This window comes from Balaenoptera musculus, chromosome 19 (genome assembly GCF_009873245.2).
Source record: "Balaenoptera musculus isolate JJ_BM4_2016_0621 chromosome 19, mBalMus1.pri.v3, whole genome shotgun sequence".
Taxonomy (NCBI): domain Eukaryota; kingdom Metazoa; phylum Chordata; class Mammalia; order Artiodactyla; family Balaenopteridae; genus Balaenoptera; species Balaenoptera musculus.
In genome coordinates, this window is record NC_045803.1 from 15,993,260 (window position 1) to 16,013,013 (window position 19,754).

General features: G+C 37.3%; 1 protein-coding gene across 2 annotated transcripts in view; it reads right to left on the reverse strand.

The window, feature by feature from the left end:
* The window catches only part of LOC118884834 (zinc finger protein 14 homolog), a 66,245-nt gene that overhangs the window by 38,949 nt on the left and 7,542 nt on the right, over positions 1–19,754 (reverse strand). Inside the window, exons 4-5 of one of the 2 annotated variants that reach the window (XM_036832876.1) lie at positions 19,155–19,281; positions 17,927–18,022 (exon numbers count right to left, since the gene is read on the reverse strand). In XM_036832876.1, the coding sequence (XP_036688771.1) occupies positions 17,927–18,022; positions 19,155–19,281 (223 nt within the window). Of the gene's footprint in view, positions 1–17,926; positions 18,026–19,154; positions 19,282–19,754 lie in introns of both variants that reach the window. The other variant, XM_036832875.1, reaches the window with a different exon arrangement.

Here is a 19,754-nt window from a genome sequence, read left to right on the forward strand (position 1 = left end):
CAATAGATGTTACTCATTTAATTCCCACAATTATGTAATCACTAACAAATATGTACATCTGTCTCTAATCTTTTTTTTAAATTTTATTTCTGGCTGAGTTGGGTCTTCGTTGCTGCGCGCAGGCTTTCTCTAGTTGCAGTGAGCAGGGGCTACTCTTTGTTGTGGTGCGTGGGCTTCTCATTGCAGTGGCTTCTCTTGCTGCGGAGCACAGGCTCTAGGCATGCAGGCTTCAGTAGTTGGGTCACGCGGGCTTCAGGAGTTGTGACATGCAGGCATCAGTAATTGTGGCACGTGGGCTCAGTAGTTGTGGCTCGTGGGCTGTAGAATGCAGGCTCAGTAGTTGTGGTGCATGGGCCTAGCTGCTCCACAGCATGTGGGATCTTCCCAGACCAGGACTCAAACCAGTGTCCCCTGCACTGGCAGGTGGATTCTTAACCGCTGCACCACCAGGGAGGCCCTGCCTTTAATCTTTTATACTGTACTACAATGACTTGCTTATCTCCACCGGAGTTCATACGATTACTACATCAGTGCTACATTTACTCAAACACTTGCTCCTCCATATCTTCCCTAGGTGCTCCTCTCCAATCCCACATAGCTGCAGCAACTTTCATACTTCCCAGAGAATGATCTCAAATATTTTTCAATCATGCTAATATTGACAGGCTTATTAAATCCTGAGCAAAAAGGCATGTGTAGATATTGAGTACAGCAGAATGGCTGTCAACTATGGAATGGGATTTGGTATCACCTGAGTGCAAGAGAGTAAAAATAAAGGCTATGTTAGATGTGAGCGTGAAGACAGTGACCCAGATGGGGGACTTGAGTGAAGAATATCTAAATGCAAATGAAGTAAGAAAAGAGATGGGAGGAGATGGGATAGGAGAGATAGGAAAGTAGTTTTCTGCGACTACAGTATAAATGTATAAAACTGTTGAAATGACTCAAATCATAGCCTAATCACTGTGAAACAAAATGAGAAGTAAAATCATAAAACCAAGAGACATCTTCACTTCCAAATTTTAAAACTATTTACTAAATTTTAAAAATTGAAGAATTTCTAGAATATTGAAAACACCACATTATCAAGAATCTATGAAATACAGCTACAGATCTTAGAAGAAAATTCATCAATACATTTAAATACTTAGAGCAATAGAAATGAAAGAAAAAAATATATGAGTATCCCACTCAAAAATTAAGAACAACAAAATATACTGAGGAACCCAGGAGAGACTAAATTAAAATAAATGCAGAACTTCATTAATCAGATAACAGAAAAATAATGAAATTAATATTCAAGTGAAAAACCCAGGTTGCTTGAAAAAAATTAAATGAAATATATTAACCACCTGCTAAGATAATAAGAAAAAACAGGAGGGACTTCCCTGGTGGCACAGCGGTTAAGAATCTGCCTGCCAATGCAGGGGACACAGGTTCGATCCCTGGTCCAGGAAGATCCCACATGCCATGGAGCAACTAAGCCCGTGCACTGCAACTACTGAGCCTGCGCTCTGGAGCCCACGAGCCACAACTACTGAGTCTGCGCGCCTAGAGCCTGTGCTCTGCAACAAGAGAAGCCACCGCAATGAGAAGCCCATGCACCACAATGAAGAGTAGCCCCCGCTCGCCACAACTAGAGAAAGCCCACGCACAGCTACAAAGACCCAACACAGCCAAAAATAATAAATTTAAAAAAAATTTTTTTAAAGAAAAAAAAAAGGAAAGCATTCAAACAAAATAAAAAATAGCAACTAGGTATCAGAGCACATCTTGCAAGCAGAAGCACTGACTACCTTTGTTCTGGACTATCATTTTGAGAATGTTTGTATAACAAATACCCTTGGAAGGTAGAAATACTCTCTGTAAATCAACATACAGGTTTGCTAACTGTTCAATATATTAAAGGTAGTATCTCCCTCAAAGCAAAGGTCATGCGTGTGTATTGACCATTATGAAAGATTCGGGTTCTCTAAACTCCAGGTCCTCTCCCATAAGGCAGCTCACTGAATGTTCAGTTATCTACCTGGACCATCCGTATCACCCCCATGGAATTTGTGGGCAAAGAGGAACAAGGCAAATATGTTGATGTTCATGCTGCTTGTTGTGCTTTGAGCAATAAAATCCTTTGCCTTTGGCTTAGGAGTCTTGTGTCTTCTGCCAGCAACCATGACACTGCTGTAGGCTACTTGTTAGCTTGCAAGTAGGGTAAAATTTCAGACCCTTTACACTTCTTGACACTAACAAATTATTAATAAAACAATATTTTGAAAATCGTAAGGAACTACTATGGCAATAAAGGGTAATTTTCTAAGAAAATACAGAGAAAGTAGTCAAAGACCTTCTCCAAAAACTATCTTGAAGATTATCAAAACTTTAGAAAGCATGTAGCCCAATATTTAAAGTAGCCCAGCATGTTAAAAAAAAGAGAAAAATTCCAAGTTATTTAACAATTTTTATTTATTTTATTTTTGGCTGCGTTGGGACTTCGTTGTTGCACGTGGGCTTTCTCTAGTTGCAGCAAGCAGTGGCTACTCTTCATTGCAGTGTGCAGCCTTCTCATTGTTCTTGTTGCGGAGCACGGGCTCTAGGCGCTCAGGCTTCAGTAGTTGTGGCTCGCAGGCTCAGTAGTTGTGGCTCACAGGCTCTAGAGCACAGGCTTAGTAGTTGTGGTGCACGGGCTTAGTTGCTCCGTGGCATGTGGGATCTTCCTGGACCAGGGATCGAACCCGTGTCCCCTACAGCGGCAGGCGGATTCTTAACCACTGTGCCACCAGGGAAGCCCCCTAAATTATTTTTAAGTGAGTTTAAAAATGAAATCTAAACCTAGTAAAGGAAAGCTATATGCCAATATCACTTATAAAAATTCATTCCAAAACTCATAGCACACTAAAAGAAAATATATCATAACTAACTGTGGCTTACCCTGAGAATGGAAGGGCAGTTCAACATTAGTGAATCTACTAAAAAATTTATAATATTAATTATTCTTTTTTAAAATTTATTTTTATTTTTTTGGCCACACGGCATGTGGAATCTTAGTTACCTGACCAGGGATTGAACCCATGCCCCCTGCATTGGAAGCATGGAGTCTTAACCACTGGACTGTCAAGGAAATCCCTATAATATTAATTATTCTATTAAAATGATACACTTATTTCTAAAGACACTGAAAAGCCATCTGACATTAACTCAGCACTCATTATTTATAAAAAAGCACTCAAAATAAAAGGAATATACAGTTACTTCCTTAACATGATAAAAAATATATTTCTTAGCACAAAAGCTAGATTTAACCTAGTGAAGAAATACTGGGAGCATGAGGAGACTTAGGAACTGTTCTAAAAATTGATTGTGGTGGTAGTTACATAACTATATACATTTATTAAAATGCCTAAAACTGGATACTAAAAAGAGTGAATTTTAATGTATGTCAATTACATATTCATCAATAAACTGAACTTTTTAAAGTATTTTAAAAATGTAAACACAAAAAAGATGTAGATTCCCACTAACTTATAAAAATAATGCAATCCTCAGGGAGTATGTGGAAATTTTCTGTACCTTCCATTCAATTTTGCTGTGAACGGAGACTGTCTATGAATGAAGTCTATTTCAAAAAAATGAGTGTGAAGTGTCTTGTCCCTCTAACTCACCTATATTCTACTTCTTTTTTCTGGTTCTGAAATATTTAATTATGAACTCTAAAAGTCATTTTTCTTTTTGTCCAAACTCTGTTCCAAAAATTAATTTGTAATGGCTTTCTTTAGTCACCAGATTATCACCTAGAATGGAAAAAGCCTGTAGGTCAGAGATATAAGTGGCCTAATGCAATGCAATAATGCTACAGTGATTCGAATTAAGGATCAACACTACACTTTAAATCCATTTGTGTAAATGGCTTTTAAGTATATGGTTTATTATTTTTTTAAATTTTTTATTATTTATTATTTATTTTTGGCTGCCTTGGGTCTTCATTGCTGTGAGCGGGCTTCCTCTAGTTGTGGCGAGCGGGGGCTACTCTTTGTAGCGGTGTGCGGGCTCCTCATTGTGGTGGCTTCTCTTGTTGTGGACCACGGGCTCTAGGTGTGTTGGCTTCAGCAGTTGTGGCATGTGGGCTCAGTAGTTGTGGCTCATGGGCTTTAGAGTGCAGGCTCAGTAGTTGTGGTGCACAGGCTTAGTTGCCCCGCGGCATGTGGGATCTTCCCGGACCAGGGCTCGAACCCGTGTCCCCTGCATTGGCAGGTAAATTCTAAACCACTGAGCCATCAGGGAAGCCCTTAAGTATATGTTTTAAAAGGATTAGCGAAATATTTTTGTTTGGGGCTTTCTACACAAATATATAGGTACCACTGATAAACTGGGGTAGCTGACGCCCTAAATCCAGGTCAACCTCCACGAGATTACACTACGCAGTCCCTATTTATTAGGTAACACAAGCAGACCCCAAAACATGGAAAGTCTGGAGGATGTCTCAGCAGGGCAACCAAAGAGATCAGGATATGACTCCACCTGAGCTGCAAAATTCTGAGACCTCCTGGACGAAGTGCTGCTCCTGCTTTGGAGAAAGCAGCTTTCAGAGAAATCAGCACCATGTGGTTCCTTCCTGAGAGATCCCAAAAGCATAAGGGGGGTGGCCATAAGGTGGCTTGCAGTTTTAACTGATACTCTGTGATTCTGAATCCCAGTGGAAAATTCTACTCAACAAGCGGAAGAAGAAAATAATTTATTCTCCTCTAGAACTAGAAAGTTAGTCTTTTACCAGAATAATATGCCAGTCAAATGATTGATTTCTTTCTTATAATGCTCCTTAGAAATGCAATCTTGCTGTAAGATCCAACAGATGCATTTTATGCAAACAGAGAGGTAGAATGAAATTAATGCAATCCAAATTAAAAATACCAATGAATTTTTTTTTCTAGAATTAGACATGTTAATTCAAAAATCCATATGGAGAAATAACCAAGAATTTTTTAAAAACTGGAAAAGAAGAGTAATAAGAAGGGAATACCCCAAAGGTTAGTAGAGGCACACTAAAAAGCTCCAGTAATTATAGAGGGACTTCCCTGGTGGTCCAGTGGTAAACAATCCACCTTCCAATGCAGGGGATGCGGGTTTGATCCCTGGTCAGGGAATTAAGCTACCACATGCCACGGGGCAACTAAGACTGTGCACCACAACTACTGAGCTCGTGCGCCTCAACTAGAGAGCCTGTGTGTCACTAACTACAGAGCCCACACGCTCTGGAGCCTGCGCGCCACAACTACAGAGCCCACGTGCCCTGCAGCCTGCGCACCACAACTAGAGAGAAGCCCAAGTGCCACAACAAAGAGCCTGCGTGCCACCAAAAAAAGATCCCGCATGCCTCAATAAAGATCCTGTGTGCCTGCAACTAAGACCCGATGCAACCAAAATAAATAAAATACAATACATATTTAAATAAATAAATAAATAAAATAATATTGACACTGATGACAAAAAACTGCATTAAAATATTAAAACAATTTCCGGTTAAACATATTGTTGAGAAGCAAGAAGAACTACAATCCTGCAGCCTGTGAAACAAAAACCACATTCACAGAAAGACAGACAAGATGAAAAGGCAGAGGGCTATGTACCAGACGAAGGAACAATATAAAACCCCAGAAAAAAACTAAATGAAGTGGAGATAGGCAACCTTCCAGAAAAAGAATTCAGAATAATGATAGTGAAGATGATCCAGGACCTTGGAAAAAGAATGGAGGCAAAGATTGAGAAGATACAAGAAATGTTTAACAAAGATCTAGAAGAATTAAACAACAAACAAACAGAGACAAACAATATAATAATTGAAATGAAAAATACACTAGAAGGAATCAATAGCAGAATAACTGAGGCAGAAGAACAGACAAGTGACCTGGAAGACAGAATGGTAGAATTCACTGCTGTGGAACAGAATAAAGAAAAAAGAATGAAAAGAAATGAAGACAGCCTAAGAGACCTCTGGGACAACATTAAACGCAACAACATTCGCATTATAGGGGTCCCAGAACGACAAGAGAGAGAGAGAAAGGACCCGAGAAAATAATTGAAGAGATTATAGTTGAAAACTTCCCCAACATGGGAAAGGAAATAGCCACCCAAGTCCAGGAAGCGCAGAGAGTCCCATACAGCGTAAACCCAAGGAGAAACACGCCAAGACACATAGTAATCAAATTGGCAAAGATTAAAGACAAAGAAAAATTATTGAAAGCAGCAAGGGAAAAACGACAAATAACATACAAGGGAACTCCCATAAGGTTAACAGCTGATTTCTCAGCAGAAACTCTACAAGCCAGAAGGGAGTGGCATGATATACTTAAAGTAATGAAAGGGAAGAACCTACAACCAAGATTACTCTACCCGGCAAGGATCTCATTCAGATTCGATGGAGAAATCAAAAGCTTTACAGACAAGCAAAAGCTAAGAGAATTCAGCACCACCAAACCAGCTCTACAACAAATACTAAAGGAACTTCTCTAAGTGGGAAACACAAGAGAAGAAAAGGACCTACAAAAACAAACCCAAAACAATTAAGAAAATGGTCATAGGAAATACATATCAATAATTACCTTAAATGTGAATGGATTAAATGCTCCAACCAAAAGACACAGGCTTGCTGAATGGATACAAAAACAAGACTCATATATATGCTGTCTACAAGAGACCCACTTCAGACCTAGGGACACAAACAGACTGAAAGTGAGAGGATGGAAAAAGATATTCCATGCAAATGGATATCAAAAGAAAGCTACAGTAGCAATACTCATACCAGATAAAACAGACTTTAAAATAAAGAATGTTACAAGAGACAAGGAAGGACACTACATAATGATCAAGGGATCAATCCAAGAAGAAGATATAACAATTATAAATATATATGCACCCAACACAGGAGCACCTCAATACATAAGGCAACTGCTAACAGCTGTTAAAAAGAGGAAATTGACAGTAACACAGTAATACTGGGGGAGCTTAACACCTCACTTACACCAACGGACAGATCATCCAAACACAAAATTAATAAGGAAACACAAGTTTTAAATGACACAATAGACCAGATAGATTTAATTGATATTTATAGGACATTCCATCCAAAAACAGCAGATTACACTTTCTTCTAAAGTGTGCACGGAACATTCTCCAGGATAGATCACATCTTGGGTCACAAATCAAGCCTCAGGAAATTTAAGAAAATTGAAATCATATCAAGCATCTTTTCTGACCACAATGCTATGAGATTAGAAATGAATTACAGGGAAAAAAATGTAAAAAAACCCAAACACATGGAGGCTAAACAATACGTTACTAAATAACCAAGAGATCACTGAAGAAATCAAACAGGAAATAAAAAAAATACCTAGAGACAAATGATAATGAAAACAGGACGATCCAAAACCAATGGGATGTGGCAAAAGCAGTTCTAAGAGGGAAGTTTATAGCTATACAAGCCTACCTCAAGAAACAAGAAAAATCTCAAATAAACAATCTAACCTTACACAAAAAGGAACTAGAGAAAGAAGAACAAACAAAACTCAAAGTTAGCAGAAGGAAAGAAATCATAAAGATCAGAGCAGAAATAAATGAAATAGAAACAAAGAAAACAATAGCAAGGATCAATAAAACTAAAAGCTGGTTCTTAAAAGAAAAAGAAAAAAAGCTGGTTCTTTGAGAAGATAAAGAAAATTGATAAACCATTAGCCAGACTCATCAAGAAAAAAAGGAAGAGGACTCAAATCAATAAAATTCGAAATGAAAAAGGAGAAGTTACAACAGACACTGCAGAAATACAAAGCATCCTAAGAGACTACTACAAGCAACTCTGTGCCAATAAAATGGACAACATGGAAGAAATGGACAAATTCTTAGAAAGGTATAACCTTCCAAGACTGAACCAGGAAGAAACAGAAAATATGAACAGACCAATCACAAGGAATGAAATTGAAACTGTGATTAAAAATCTTCTAACAAACAAAAGGCCAGGACCAGATGGCTTCACAGGTGAATTCTATCAAACATTTAGAGAAGAGCTAACACCCATCCTTCTCAAACTCTTCCAAAAAAGTGCAGAGGAAGGAACACTCCCAAACTCATTCTATGAGGCCACCATCACCCTGATACCAAAACCAGACAAAGATACTACAAAAAAAGAAAATTACAGACCAATATCACTGATGAATATAGATGCAAAAATCCTCAACAAAATACTAGCAAACAGAATCCAACAACACGTTAAAAGGATCATACACCATGATCAAGTGAGATTTATCCCAGGGATGCAAGAATTCTTCAATATATGCAAATCAATCAATGTGATACACCATATTAACAAACTGAAGAACGAAAACCATATGATCATCTCAACAGATGCAGAAAATGCTTTTGACAAAATTCAACACCATTTATGATAAAAACTCTCCAGAAAATGGGTATAGAGGGAACCTACCTCAACATAATAAAGGCCATAGACGACAAACCCACAGCAAACATCATTCTCCATGGGGAAAAACTGAAAGCATTTCCTCTACGATCAGGAACAAGACAAAGATGCCCACTCTCACCACTATTATTCAACATAGTTTTGGAAGTCCTAGCCACGGCAATCAGAAAAGAAAAAGAAATAAAAGGAATATAAATTGGAAAAGAAGAAGTAAAACTGTCACTGTTTGCAGATGCCATGATACTATACATAGAGAATTCTACAGATGCCACCAGAAAACTACTAGAGCTAATCAATGAATCTGGTAAAGTTGCAGAATACAAAACTAATGCACAGAAATCTCTTGCATTCCTATACACTAATGATGAAAAATCTGAAAGAGAAATTAAGGAAACACTCCCATTTACCACTGCAACAAAAAGAATAAAATACCTAGAAATAAACCTACCGAGGGAAACAAAAGAACTGTATGCAGAAAACTATAAGACACTGAGGGAAGAAATTAAAGATGATACCAACAGATGGAGAGATATACCATGTTCTTAGACTGGAAGAATCAATATTGTGAAAATGACTATACTACCCAAAGCAATCTACAGATTGAAAGCAATCCCTATCAAATTACCAATGGCATTTTTTATGGAACTAGAAAAAAAAATTTTTTTAATTTGTATGGAGACAGAAAAGACCCCGAATAGCCAAAGCAGTCTTGAGGGAAAAAAACGGAGCTGGAGGAATCAGACTCCCTGACTTCAGACTATACTACAAAGCTACAGTAATCAAAACAATATGGTACTGGCACAAAAACAGAAATACAGATCAATGGAACAAGATAGAAAGCCCAGAGATTAACCCATGCACCTATGGTCAACTAATCTATGACAAAGGAGGCAAAGATATACAATGGAGAAAAGACAGTCTCTTCAATAAGTGGTGCTGGGAAAACTGGACAGCTACATGTAAAAGAATGAAATTAGAATACTCCCTAACACCATACACAAAAATAAACTCAAAATGGATTAGAGACCTAAATATAAGACTGGACACTATAAAACTCTTAGAGGAAAACATAGGAAGAACACTCTTTGACATAAATCACAGCAAGATCTTTTTTGATCCACCTCCTAGAGTAATGGAAATAAAAACAAAAATAAACAAGTGGGACCTAATGAAACTTCAAAGCTTTTGCACAGCAAAGGAAACCATAAACAAGACGAAAAGACAGCCCTCAAAATGGGAGAAAATATTTGCAAATGAATCAATGGACAAAGGATTAATCTCCAAAATATATAAACAGCTCATGCAGCTCAACAGTAAAAAAACAAACAACCCAATCCAAAAATGGGCAGAAGACCTAAATAGACATTTCTCCAAAGAAGACATACAGATGGCCAAGAGGCACATGAAAAGCTGCTCAACATCACTAATTATTACAGAAATGCAAATCAAAACTACAATGAGGTATCACCTCACACCAGTTGGAATGGGCATCATCAGAAAATCTACAAACAAGAAATGCTGGAGAGGGTGTGGAGAAAAGGGAACCCTCTTGCACTGTTGGTGGGAATGTAAATTGATACAGCCACTATGGAGAACAGTATGGAGGTTCCTTAAAAAACTAAAAATAGAATTACTATATGACCCAGCAATCTCACTACTGGGCATATACCCAGAGAAAACCATAATTCAAAAAGACACATGCACCCCAATGTTCATTGAAGCACTATTTACAAGAGCCAGGTCATGGAAGCAACCTATATGCCCATCAACAGACGAATGGATAAAGATGTGGCACATATATACAATGGAATATTACTCAGCCATAAAAAGGAACGAAATTGGGTCATTTGTAGAGACATTGATGGATCTAGAGACTGTCATACAGAGTGAAGTAAATCAGAAAGAGAAAAACAAATACCGCATGTTAACACATATATGTGGAACCTAGAAAAATGGTACAGATGAACTGGTTTGCAGGGCAGAAATTGAGACACAGATGTAGAGAACAAACGTTTGGACACCAAGGGGGGAAGTGGCGGGGGGTGGGGGTGGTGGTGTGATGAATTGGGAGATTGGGATTGACATGTATACACTGATGTGTATTAAATGGATGACTAATAAGAACCGGCTGTATAAAAAAAATAAAATTAAATTCAAAAATTCAAAAAAAAAAAGATAAAAAATATTGTTGATAACAATATTATGTACTTAAATCAAGTAAATTAGCAGATATGTAAATTTCATTAGGCCCCATCAGCCTTTCTTGAGGAATGCAATAAAGAATAAATTAAGAAAAGCAAGAGAGACCTGGAGAGAAGAAAAAACAAAACTAAGTCATAACAATTGGTATGAGTATTGAACCTTTTTAAGTCTATGACTAATATTAACAAAATGTGTTAATAATGTGAGAATTAGGGTTACAGAACATAATTTACATGTTATTTGCTCTAAAATATAGAAATACTATAAGAAGAGGTGGGAAAGAGACTTCTGTTTCTGGCTATGACGGAGAAGCTAGTTTTAGACTAACCCACCCAAGACAACTGAAATGGTTAATTAAAATAATTGTTTGATGATAATAATTAAAAACCAAAGCAGCCAGGACTAGACAGCCAACGTCCTGGAGAGAAAGCAAATATGTTGAATTAAGCCAACACTCTGCATGGAATTTCCCCTGAGGTATTTGCTGACTCTCAAACTGAGCATCAATCACGGCAATGAAGTTAAGCAGAAAGTAACTTCTAAAAGGCTAAAGGTCCAAGTAGAGATTTTGGCAGTCTCAAAGTGCTGGGGAGACAGAAATTAGAGTCCAGATCCCCCTAAAGAGGAAGTTTCCTAATAATCATCCCAGACTTTCAGCTAAGACCCCAGAAGAGCTACAAACAGGCAGTAAACAGACTATTCTTAAATGGATGAAGTTGATCAGCCCATGCTCTGTATGCTTACCAGAGGCAAATTAAATCATCTCTGAAGAAAGACAACATATTGTTCAGAAACAGTATCATTCAGAGCCTCTAAAAATTTTCAAACACAATGTCCAGAATTCGACTATAAATAATCAGGTATAAAAGACTGGAGAAAAATGACTAAAAAACCAAGGGGTTAAGCAGACAACAGAAACAGACCCAAGCTATTCCAAAACTGTGATTAATATTCCAAGAAAACAGGGACTTCCCTGGTGGCGCAGTGGCTAAGACTCCACGCTCCCAATGCAGGGGGCCCAGGTTCAATCCCCGGTCAGGAAACTAGATCCTACATGCATGCTGCAACTAAGAGTTCACAGGCCACAACTGAGGAGCCCACGTGCCACAACTAATGAGCTGGTGAGCCGCAACTAAGGAGCCCATGTGCCACAACTAAGGAGCTGGGGCACCACAAGTAAGGAGACCTAGAGCCACAACTAAGGAGCCCTGGAGCTGCAACTAAGGAGCCTGCCTGCCACAACTAAGGAGCCCACATGCTGCAACTAAGGAGCCCACGAGCCACAACTAAGGAGCCCGCCTGCCACAACTAAGGCCCCACACAACCAAATAAATATTTTTCAAAAATTCCAAGAACACAGATATAAGATGGAGAATTTAACCAGAAGTGGAATTCATTAAAAATATCCAAATAGAATTTTTATAACTTAAAAATACAATAACTAAAATTAAATATTTAACAGATAGCTTTATGGGAATTCCCTGGCAGTCCAGTGGTTAGGACTCCATGCTTTCACTGCCAAGGGCGCAGGTTCAATCCCTGGTTGCGGAACTAAGATCCTGCAAGCCGCACAGAGCAGCCAAAAAAATAAATAAAATTTTTTAAAAAATCCCTTTGCCTAACCACAGAGCCTAAAGATTAAAAAAAAAAATTTAACAGATAGCTTTAACAGCAGATTAGACTTAGTAGAAATACTAAAGGAAGTTCTTCAGGAACAGAGAAAATGATTCTAAACAGAAGGATTACAATGCAGAAAAGAAAAAAGACCACTGTAAAAGGTATGTGTGTAGGTAAATCTAAATCAATACTGATAATATTATATAAATTAATACTCTGTGAGGATTTAAATGTATATAGAATTAAGATACATGACAACAATGGTACAAAAAGTAGAGGATACATAAAAGGAATTTAAGTGTTCTTAATATCTCTACAATATTGGGAAAGATATAAAGGAACTAATTTAAGGTACAATGTAGTAAGTGAAGAATGCATGTGTTAATCTCTAGGGCAACTAGGAAAAACAGAAGTATGTATAACTAACACACTCAAGAGGCAAAAGCTAAAATAAAAATACTTGATTAATCAAAAAATAGGCAGGAGACGGAAAAAAGGAAGAAAGAACATGCTGAACAAACAGAAAACACTAGGAAGACAGTAGATTTAAACCCAAATATATAAGAAAATTACTTAAATGTAGATGTATAAAATACACCAATTAAAAGACAAAGATGCTCCTTATCTACATAGGGGGGAGGAGGCTGTGTGAGGAGTCCAATCCGGGTAAAGAGGACATCCACTTGTGGGGGGAGCCTTGTACAGGTTGTTGGGGAGTTCCAGTGAGAAAAGGAGAGGATCCAGACAGAGGAGCAGCCCAGCATCTTCTGGGCAAACCCACCATGAATCTAATATCTGTCATTCCACCAGTACCATTCAAATTAAAACCACTATCAGGGACTTCCCTGGTGGCACAGTGGTTAAGGATCTGCCTGCCAATGCAGGGGACACAGGTTTGAGCCCTGGTCCAGGAAGATCCCACATGCCATGGAGCAACTAAGCCCATGGGCCACAACTACTGAGCCTGCACTCTAGAGCCCACAAGCCACGTCTACTGAGCCTGCGTGCCACAACTACTGAAGCCCCTGCACCTGGAGCCCGTGCTCCACAACAGGAGAAGCCACCACAATGAGAAGCCCGTGCACCGCAACAAGGAGTAGCCCCCACTCGCCGCAACTGGAGAAAGCCCACGTGCAAAAAGACCCAACGCAGCCATAAATAAATAAATAAATAAACGAATGAATGAATGAATGAATAAATTAAAAAAAAAAACCACTACCATATTCCACTGGAACAAATGAAATAGCCTCCTAATTGGTCTTCCTACTATCCATCTTGCCCCCATTCGATCTATTCTCCATAGAGTGATAATTATAAAACAAATCAGCTCATGTCATTCCCCTGCTCAGAAATCTCCAATGACTTTCTATCACACTTAAAAGTCACATGCCAGGAGTTCCCTGGTGGCCTAAGGGTTAGGATTTCAGGCTTTCACTGCTGTGGCCCGGGTTCAATCCCTGGTTGGGGAACTGAGATCCGGCAAGCGGTGCAGCAGGGCAAAAAATAAAAATAAAGTCACATGCCTTCCCCTATGACATACAAACTTCTACGTGATTTAGCCCTTGCCTGACTTTCTGCCTTCATCTTGTTATTCTACTTTTCACTTACCTTTTGAATAATCATCCTGGTCTTCTTGCTGTTCCTCAAACATCAAAGCCTTTGTTCCTCCGACCCAAGACCTCTGCATTTACTGTTCCATTAGGACTGCTCTTGCTTCTTGCTTTAGATATTCATATGGTTTGAGCTCTTTTTTCATGTCTCCACTCGAATATCACCTCCACAAAAAGCCCCAACCACCCTAAAACAAACCTGTCTACACCTGCCAATTTCTATCCCTTGTTCTTCTCACTTTTCTTAATAACACTTGTCACTATATAATACTGTTTATTCATTTACTTGTTTACTTAATGTCCCTTCTCCTATTAAAATGTAAACAACAAGACTGCTGGGAACTACCACTCTTGCTCACAATTGTCCTACTGGTGTCTAGGACAGTGCTTGGTTCAGACTGGGCACACAAGTATTTGCCGAATAAATGAATGAACATATTTTTAGGCAAGCAAATATATATATACTAGTTAGACTGGAAAGAAACTGGATCCCATATAGATATTGCTATGGACCAAATTGTGGCCCTCCAAAATTATACATTTAAGCCCTGACACCCAATGTGACTGTATTTGGAGAAAGTGCTTTTAGGAGGCAATTAAGGTTAAATGAAGTAGTAAGGGTGGAGTCCTAATTCACAGGACTGGTGGGTAGAATAGGATAGGATAGGACTGGTGGTCTTACAGGAGGAAGAGAGAGATTGTGCTCTCTCTCTTCACCATGTGAGGACAGTCTGAGAACAGAGTCATCTGCAAGCCAGGAAGAGAGCCCTCGTCAGGCCCCAAGATGCTAATCTCAGACTTCTAGCCACCAGAATTATGAGAAAATACATTTCTGTTGTCTAAGTCACTCAGTCCATGGTATTTTGTTATGGCAGCCTGAGCTGCCTAATACAGATTTAGATATAGATGAATTGTAGTCATTGATCAAGAAAAAAGAGTAGCTCCTCTCTTTGTCAAATCTTTTACCTATCACCCCCAACAGGACATTTTTTATTTACTTTTATTTTGAAATAACTGTAGATTCACAGGAGGTTGCAAAGAAATGTACAGGAAACTCTCATGCAGGCTTCACCCAGCCCCTTTCAATGTTAACATCTTACAAACTATAGTACAATATTCAAACCAAGAAATTACCCTTGGTATAATCCATAGGGCTTACTTAGATTTCACCAGTTATACATGCCATCACGTATGTGTATGTATATAGTTCTATGCAATTTTATCACATGTGTAGCCTTGCATAACCACTACCACAATGAACATACTCAACTATATCATAACCACAAGACTCCCTTGTGTTATTCCTTTATAGCCCAACCATCTCCTCCCCTCCCTACGTTCCTAACCCCTGGCAACCACTAATCCATTTCCCATCTCTATAATTTTATTATTTCATAAGTATTAGACAATTAGAGTCATACAGTATATAACCTTTTGTGATTGGTTTTTCTCACTCTGCATAATTTCCTTGAGGTTCATCCAAGTCGTTGTGTGTATTAATAATGTATTCCTTTTTGTTGGTGAGCATTATTCCATGGTATGGATGTACCATTTACCCATTTTTTAATTGGGTTGTTCATCATAGTGTTGAGTTGTAGTGTAGAGACTGGATACTGGTCCTCTGTTTTACTACTATTTTCTCTCAGTCTGTGACTCACCTATTCATTTTTTTATTAGTATATTTTGATAAGACAAAGTTTTTAATTTGGATAAATTGTGACTTATCAATTTTTAATTTTTATGGTTATTGCTTTCTCCTAAGAAACCTTTGCCTACTACCAAGTCATTCCCCTATGTTTTCCTCTAAAAGCTTTATATTTCTCATATATAAAATGTATACTTAGTTCTTAAATTTTCATTTTATTTTTTATACTTAGCTTTTATATTTGGTTTTTAAGATTTTTTAATGTTTAGTTTTTATATTTATGTTTAAAATACATCTCAAATTAATTTTGGAATGAGACAGAGTTCAAGGTTTTTTTCCAGCTATTCCAGCATCAGTTGTTGAAAAGACTTTCCTTTCTCCACTAGAATGCTTTGATGCCTTTGTCAATAAATAAATGACCCTTTAAGTGCATGTGAGGTCTACATCTAGGGTCTCTGTTCTGTTTGTTGATCCTTAGCCAATACCATAATGTCTTGATTATTAGAGTTTTATAATATATCTTGAAGTATCTTGAAGTCATGTAGTCTAAGTTCTATAATATGTTCTTCCTTTTTCAAGACTGTTTTAGACATGCTAAGTCCACTGCTTTTCCATATAAATTTTAGAATCAGCTTGTTAATGTCTACAAAAAAAAAAAAAAAAAAGGTTCCTAGGATTATGACTGGAATTGTGTTGAATCTATACAATTGACATTTTTACAATACCGAGTCCCCATCCCCAAAATGGTATCTTTCTATTCATTAGGTCTTCTTTTATTTCTCTTAGCAATGTTCCATCATTTTTATTATAGAGGTTTTACACATTTTGTCAAATTTATTCCTTAGTATTTTGTTTTTTTGACACTACTGTAAATTGACTTAATTGACTTTAATTTTTCTTAATTGACTTTAATTTTCTAATTTTTTTCACTCTTAGTTTATAATAACACAATTGATTTTTGTAGCTCAACCTTGTATCCTGTGATCTTACTGTGATCTTCACTTACTGCTTTGAGCAGCTGTTATTTTGATTCCTTACAATTTTCTAAGTATATAATTATGCCATCTCCAAATAGTTTTACTTCTTCCTTTCTCATCTTTATAATATCTCTTATCTCTTTTTGCCTTATTGCAATGCTAGAACCTTCAATACAATGTTAAGTAGAATTGGGGAGACTGGGCATCCTTGCCTTGTTCACAATCTTGGGGGAAACTCTTCAATCAAGTATGATGAAGTTTATGATGTAGTATTTTTTCAGCAGATGTCCTTTATCAGATTGAGGAAGCTCCCCTCAGTTTCTAGTTTCCTGAGAATTTTTATCATGAATGGATGTTGAATTTTGTCATATGCTATTTTTACATCTATGGAGATGATCACATGGTTTCTCACATTTCTGTTAATATGATAAATTACACTGATTAATTTTTTAATGTTAAACTAAGCTAGGGTTTTCCTGGGATAAACCCTACTTGGTCATCATTTTTATATATTGCTGGATTTAATTTCCTGATATTTTTTAAGCATTTTATATCTATATTCACAAAGGATAGAAATTACCAAAGGGAAAAAAATTATAGACTTATATCCTTCATGAACTTAGTAAAAGAGTTATAGTAGTCTCATAAAATGAGTTGGAAGGAGTTCTTTCTTTTTCTGAAGGAATTTGTGTAATACTGTAATATTACTTCCTTAAATATTTAATAGAATTCACCAGTGAAACCATCTGGGCCTAGCATTTTCTTTCTGGAAAGACTTCTGATAATGGATTCAATTACTTTAGCAGATATGAAGTTATTCATATTTTCTTTTTTCTCTTGTGTCAGGTCTGGTAAGCTATATTTTTCAAGGAATTTTTCCATTTCATTTAAGTTGTCAAATTTACTGACATAAAGTTATTCATGGTATTCTCTTATTATTTTTTTAATGGCTGTAAAATGTGAAGTGAAAACCTCTCTTTCATTCCTGGTATTAGTAATTTATGTTGTCTTTCTTTCGTGATTAGTCAAGCTGGTGTTTATCAATTTTGTTGATCTTTTCAAGAAATCAACTCTAAGTTTTATTAATTTTCACTGTTTTTCTTTTTCTATTTTGTTGATTTTAACTCATATTTATTATCATTTTTTTCCTTCTACTGAGAACAGCTTCTCTCTTTGAAGTGGGAGAGAAACATGAGACAAGAAACACAGAGTTGTAATCAAGGCCAGTAGGAAGTTCCTTTGCTAGCCCAGGCTTAAAAGATTTTAATTTGCTTCCTAGGTCTCAGGCCTTTTCTCCACAGGCTATGGGCTTTTGAAGAGAGAGATGTGTAACATCTCAAGGGTATGTCTCTACCCTAACATACTTGGCTATTACCTACAGTAATGACTTCCCCATGCCTGCTAAGTCCTCACTCACCAGGGTGATGTCTTCTTGTCCCTTCCCTTACAACCATCCAGGGCTCCTTCCCTTCATCCAATAAGGTAATCACATCTGGTTTAGAAATGGAAGGTCCTGCTTAAAAGATAATGTGACATGAAATTATAAGCCCCAAAGTCCTTAGGTTCATATTTGGTTAAATTTATAATAAACGATAGATCAAAATGGTACTTTATAAAGCCTAAGAGCAAAGAAGTGCTGGGGAGTTGAAGAACACTCATACTAGGGTAACCTCAGGACCACAAGGAATAGACACCAGATGGGTAAGAACAGGCCTTAAAACAATTTAAACTCATACCTCATACAAGCTCTGTTGAGAGGCAGTCTTTTGTAATAGTTGAGAACACAGAATATGGATCCAGACTGCAAGGGTTCATATCCTGCCTTTGTTGCTATGTTACCTCTGCAAGTTATTAACATTTTGTGCCTAAATTTTCTCATCTGAAATAAGGATAATAATAGCATATTTCTCATAGAGTTGTGAGGATTAATTAATAATGTACAATGCTCAGAATAGTACCTAAGTATATGTAGTTATATGTATATATATACACATAATATGTGTGTATACTAGCTATTAATTTTTATTGTTATCAATTTGCTGAGAGGAGAATAAGAAGCTTCCTCAGGCATCCTCATATCCTTACTAAGATATTCATTTAATGTTGAATGCAAAGTTCTTAGACTTTAACTTTCAACCACAAAGCAAGTAGAACTGAATATGTCTGTTATAGGAAACAGAATGCACTTACTTGAGTTTTAGATGAACTTTGTGGATCCACCTCATACTATGTAAGTTCTACAGGCTCCTCTGATTTTTAAAGAGACTCAGAATCCCTGAGTCTAGGTATTCTCTTTGCAGGTGGATTATAAAGGAGGGTTAAGCATCTACATCAATTCCGAGCTCAAATACAAAGTGAAGTCTGGTTTCTTGGAGAATGCTTCTGTCGTAAAAAACCCAGAATTCAAACCCAGCCCCTTGGATACTAAGGAAACATGGAAACAACAGAGCCTGAAGCAAGTCTGAAGGACCTAGCCTGCTGAACCTGAGAGTGATGAAGTGTTAAAAGGAGGGGCCTACTTCCAACCTAACAAAGCTTGAACCATTCCTTTGGAACAGAGAGAAAAATTTTATCTAGTTTCTCAAAACATAGTCCTGATACTGACAGAAGAGAAAGCCAGTATAATTTGGGATAAACAGCCTTACCTAGTGAGATGAAGTTGCTATAATTCTCCCACATGACATCCTTATATAAGTCCCTCTGAGCTGAGTCCAGGAATTCCCATTCTTCCTGTGAGAAGTCTATGGCCACATCTCTGAATGTCACTGAACCCTGAAAAAATAAAACTCATGGATAACTTGTGAAAATAAATGAAATATTTTTCAAATGGAAAGAGAGATCAATGATTGCATTGCAAAGAGGGAGGGAGCACACAGCAAGCAACTTTATGACATGTGTAAGGAACAGTAACAAAATTAGTATCACTGAAGCATAGTGCTACATGTCTTGAACAGTCCTGTGAGTGCAGATAAGATTACATTTTTACCCAAAAATATCTGGAAAGGAATAAAATAACCAAAAGAAGTTCCAATTAAATGAAACAGTGCACACAAACCCTCTGCAAGCTGTATCTCCACCACAAATTCTTAAGAAATATGAGGTCTTCTACCTTCTTTCCCCTTTACTGATCATGAAAAAACATTGATAAAAATGAAATGTACTACGAAATCTCTAAGAAAATAGACTCAAGTTCACCATAAAGTCACATTTTATTATAAGCATCTTCCCTGTTATGACGAATTCTT